The following is a 5,373-nucleotide window of genomic DNA, read 5'->3' on the forward strand; positions in this document are numbered from 1 at the left end:
CCAGGATGGTCTCGATCCCCTGACCTCGTGATCCGCCCGTCTCGGCCTCCCAAAGTGCTGGGATTACAGGCTTGAGCCACCGCGCCCGGCCTCAATACCAGGTATTTTAATAGGTTTTGAGGAGCTATTCATGATACAATGCAAAATGGAGGAGAAGCAACGCCAGACAACTTGAGGCTAAGAAAAAGCGGCATTACCATTATCCCCCAGCTGACTTTTTGGAAACATCTGGTATGGTTTACTTACTTCCAAAAACATCAAAGTATTCCTATAAAAATGCCAGTGATGTCAAATAACGATAGCAAAAAGTTCTTCCCTTCACTATTTCTACTTGTGCTCCCAGTTAATTTAATATCAGTCCAGACAATTACAAAGGTATTTACACCATTTCCAAAGTACTGATCAGACTCCTAAATTTAGTTCACTCAAACCAGGGCTAAACAAGAACATTTAGATCTAATGGGTCACTCAAGATGACTAGAACTTCCCAGTCTCTCCATGTCATTTCCGTTGTCTTTTTTTTTTAAGTAAAGTGAGTCATAGTGTATAGGTCTTTCTCCTTTGCATAAAATAGTTTTTTTTTCCTCTGAAGAAAATGGTATTTAAGGAAACGTTATTGGCAAATTTTAATATTCATCTTTTTGGAATATAACAACATAAGCTGTATAGCAGTAAGGAATTTTAGTGAGTTATTGTTACATGGTTTTAACCTAGTCAGGCATTAGATTGTATTTCATAATGAAAACAGCTATAAAAACAAATGTCAACTGGAAGAGTGGCCTATTTTACAAAGCCTGCCTCTAACATGAATAAATCTTGCCTTCATGACACAAGCTACTATTGCAGTCCCCTTTATCTGAAACAATCAAATCATTCACACTGAAATATAGTGAATGGTGTCAGAGAATCAAAGAATTTACAGATGAGAAAACAAGCAAAACACCGGACCCAACCCCTCTTAAACTACAGATGGAGGGCAGCACATGAGCTATTCTTTTCATTCACTCAACCCTCTCTCCTCTCATTCTAGCTCAGTAAAACCAATCTATTTTCCTCATCTGGGCTCGCTCTCTCCTGTTAGACAGCTAGGCCCAATCTAGCAACCGGATGATTTGAAAGTGCTTAAATGCTAGAAAACAATGTCTTTAAAGTCATCTATATACACTATCAAAGCTGACTTTTTATAGACCTAGATGCTTATTAGCATCTATGCTATTCATTAAAAATACGGTTATGCTCACTTTATCAAATTGACCTAGCAAAGAATCTCTGCCTGAAAAATTTGTTTTCTAAGCCGCCACATTCCTCAGCACTCAAAAGTCCTCTTCACTCTTGGTTCTTTTCCCAATAGTTTTCAAGTTTTTACATCTTTTTGTTCTAATTAGAAAATAAGTTAGAATAACTGACCTGTTTACCAAGTTGTTTGTTTGTTTGTTTTTTGAGACGGAGTCTCGGAGTCTCGCTCTGTCGCCTGGGCTGGAATGCAGTGGCTGGATCTCAGCTCACTGCAAGCTCCGCCTCCCGGGTTTACGCCATTCTCCTGCCTCAGCCTCCCGAGTAGCTGGGACTATAGGCACCAGCCACCTCGCCCGGCTAGCTTTTTGTATTTTTTAGTAGAGACGGGGTTTCACCGTGTTAGCCAGGATGGTCTCGAACTCCTGACCTCGTGATCCGCCCGTCTCGGCCTCCCAAAGTGCTGGGATTACAGGCTTGAGCCACTGCGCCCGGTCTGTTTACCAAGTTGTAAGCAAAAATTACATTATTTCTCTAATTACAATAGGCTAGGCAAGCTCAAAGTATGACTTTGTATAAGGCTGCCCTCATTTCGACATCTATAAAATATTAATTTTTTAAACTTCCATTTTCTATCAGTTGTAAACACATTTCTTCGAATGCTTAAAAAATAATGGTTTTGGTAAAGTGATACACACCTTGGAAAGTCAGCCACTTTAGACTCAAGGTCATTTGAACTCTGTTTCAGAAAACGCTACAGTTGTATGACAAAGAGCTACTTTTACACTTAGAAAGGAGAAAAGCTTCTGATTTCAAGATTCTAGAAAAGAAAAATACCCATACAGTGGAAGTGAGAAAAGCCCTCCGTGACAAATTCTCCAAGACCAAAAGAAACCACTTCCGGGAATGTGGCAATCCAATAAGAAACAGGGAAAATCTCAACACCTTGACTAACTTGTGGGGTTTACTTATGGCAGAAAAACTTATGAACGATGAAGAAAATGAATTGAAGACTGACACACTTCATGCTAGTTGCATGCTTAATACAGTTTTAACAATGCTTGGGTGACAGGTCAGCCTACTCTGGCTTAAAATTGTAAGAAATAAAATTCAACTAAGAACTAAGTCACAATACGTATTTCTTGTTGTCAACTCAGTCAGTTTCAGTGGAAAAGACTTCTCCACAATGCTTCCACTGTGATGGGATGTATCATAATCAACTCCAACACTTAAGACCAACAATTTTCATTTAAAGCCACTTTAGACTCTACTGACTTAAACTGATGCAGAAAATTTGTCTACACATTCTCAATGTCACTTGTGGAATTCATTCAACTAATTCAGAGACCAGATATGGCATACAAATTTTATATACTGATCAATCATACTTATTAGTATATAGATTACAGTGATTAGAAATATTAGTCTAGCAGAAACTATATACACACTACCGTTCAGACAAAAAGAATCCTGTCAAATAAGCTTGATGTAAATCCACATGAAAATCAAGGCTGCCAAAAAAAGGCTTTTGTTAGTCAAGCATCCCAAAGAACTGCTTAAACCTTTTTTCCTTTCTAAGCAGTGCTCAAAATAGATTTTAATACTACAGCTGATGGATCTCACAATTTGCCTTTTGAGCCTATAACCTGAAACCAGAATCAACTGCCGTCTCCCTTTACACAAGTAACAAAATCTCTCTATTCTGTATATCGCTTAAGATACTGTGCAAGTGTGGTTTTAGTATATCTTCACAACCCCCGCAATGACATTTAATTGGGAGTATGTATTTTCTTCAGAGGATTTAGCTGCTTGTGAAAGGAAGAGCTCTTTGTGTTTTTAACTATTTGTTTTACAGATATATGAGAAACCCTACTTTCCTAACTTTTTAACACACAAGGAGATGAAGACTCCTAAGACAAGGTCATCTCTGCCATGACCAAAGACAAAGCTGCTCACTGAGGAAAGATGCTATTTTAGAGAGGGTTAAAACGTTAACCTTCCTGATTCCCTGCCTGAAAGGATAATATCATGGCCCCAATGGAGTGGGTACCGCAGGCCTCCTGGCTAGGTTCTTTAGCCCCATATTCTCATGGTTTTCTGCTCCTTTTGGTTCAGCTCACAAAGCAAATGTCTCTATGTCTCTTCCTTTGACCGGCCTTCCCTGATCCCCTTCTCTAAGGTAGCCGGCTTTCTATGCAGTCACCCTGTACCCCGTTAGGAATTCGTTCTCTTCACAGCACTTGTCTCTATCTGAAATTATTTGCTTTTGTGTATGATTGCCCTATTCGACTCTACGCTCCACTAAGGCTAGCATCTTGCCTGTCCTGTTTAGCAAACACCATCTCCAATGCCTAAGCGGTGCCTAGCACAGAATAAGCTCGCCAACTCCTATCCAATAAATGAATGAACAGAAAGGGGGAAGGGGACTGTTATCCCTGGGACTCGACGCAGACTGAGACTAGGGAAAAGGAAATGTGAAGGAGGGAGGGGGGGAGTGTAACCTTTTTCCCCAGGGAGACAAAGGAAGAGAGTCTGAGGTGGTCCAGTCCAGAAAAGGAAATAGTGGGGGTGCTAAATCACCCCAGGGGACAAAGAGTGGACAGGCAGGGGGCGGGGTCGGGGTGCGAGGGATTCGCGTTGAGCACAGACAGGCGATCCCCGGCTTGAGAGATCACCCGGGCTGGAGAAGAGGAGGGAGGTGGGGGATCGAAGGGGGCTCCGAGGCTGCGGGGAGAAACAGGCCCACCCCGGGGACAAAGGCGGGGGGACGCAGTGCGTTGCTGTCCCATCGAATCCTCAAGCAGGAGGAGCGAGGCAGAGGGCAAGACCCAGACGGAGTCTGGGGCCTGGGGGTCTGAGGGGATGTTCAAGCGGCCTAAGCGAAGGGCCCGCCACGCTCCGGGGCGCTCCCGCACCTGGTAAATGGCCGCCCAGCTCCCGGACTTGTCGATCTGCTCGAACTCCTTTTCCATCTCCATGACGGGCCAGGCCGGCTGCTGCGCCTCCTGCTCGGCCCACTGCGCCTTCTGCCGCTCTAGGCCGCGTCGCGCTCTTAACCCCGAGGCTCGCTGCAAGCACCGACTCCTGCCGCTACCGCCGCCCTAGCCGCCGCGGCTTCTTCATGTCAACCGGCAGCCGGAACTACGCACCGCGCCTGCCAGGGGCTCCGCCCCCGAGCAGAAGGACCAATCAGCGATCGAAAATGTCGACAAGCACTTCCGCGGGGAGGAGCCGGGGGAGGTGCTAGGGAAAGTGGCCCCAGCACCGCGAGATATCTAATAGCGCGCGCTCCCTCCTCCGCTCCGGGGCTCTGGGCTCGGGCGTGGCGCGCGCCCGTTGCCTAGGCGGCCCCGGGAGCCCCGCCCACGGCGCGTGGGCTCTCAGGCCCGGGAGGGCCTTGAGTTCCAGCCTCCACCCGGCCCGTTGAGTCACAGAGTGAGTGGCCTTAAAGTAGTCATGCACCTCCTTTCCTGCAGGGCCTGGGCCCCGGCCTCGGTAATCCAAGCTGGAGTATGGGCGGAGGGCACCGTGCTCTATTTCCTGCCTCCCAGCTCTGGCCAGATGTCTGCCCTCTTTTCATGAAACTCAGGAGTGTCATGTTTCACCACGCTGCTGGGGAACCCACTACTCTCTAAGGGTAGTGTCCCTATCTGAAACGCAGAATTTCCACTTGGGTGCTGCAGGAATGAATGGATAGGGATGGAATGATTTTAAGTGTTTCCCAGAGTATCAAGGAACCCCTGCTCAGACTGAACTAAGCAGAGCACAAATTCCACGGTGCATTATGTTAAATAAAAATCATAGGAGCCCAGGAGCGGTGGCTTGTGTCTGTAATCCCAGCACTTTGGGAGGCAGAGGCAGGCGGATGCCTTGAGGCCAGGAGTTCCAGACCAGCCTGGGTAACATAATGAGAACTCGTCACTACTAAAAGTTAAAAAATTAGCCGGTGTGGTGGGGCCCAGCTGCTGGGGAGGCTGAGGCAGGATGATCACCTGAGCCCAGGAGGTGGAAGCTGCAGTGAACTGTTTTGGCGCCACTGCACTCCACCTTGGGTGACAGAGCGAGACCCTGTCTTAAAAAAAAAAAAGGGCTGGGTGCGGTGGCTCTCCCCTGAGGTCAGGAGTTCAAGACCATCTTGGC

The 5,373-nt window shown here is 46.4% G+C and overlaps 1 protein-coding gene across 2 annotated transcripts in view; it reads right to left on the minus strand.

Moving 5' to 3' along the window:
* The window catches only part of PTPN1 (protein tyrosine phosphatase, non-receptor type 1), an 82,563-nt gene extending 77,829 nt beyond the window's left edge, over window positions 1-4,734 (minus strand). Inside the window, exon 1 of one of the 2 annotated variants that reach the window (XM_011928819.1) lies at window positions 4,149-4,734. In XM_011928819.1, the coding sequence (XP_011784209.1) occupies window positions 4,149-4,211 (63 nt within the window). In that variant the 5' untranslated portion in view covers window positions 4,212-4,734. The remainder of the gene's footprint in view (window positions 1-4,148) is intronic. The other variant, XM_011928820.1, reaches the window with a different exon arrangement.
* Window positions 4,735-5,373: the final 639 nt, after the last annotated feature.

The sequence above is a fragment of the Colobus angolensis genome, unplaced genomic scaffold (genome assembly GCF_000951035.1).
Source record: "Colobus angolensis palliatus isolate OR3802 unplaced genomic scaffold, Cang.pa_1.0 Scaffold8, whole genome shotgun sequence".
Classification (NCBI taxonomy): Eukaryota; Metazoa; Chordata; class Mammalia; order Primates; family Cercopithecidae; genus Colobus; species Colobus angolensis.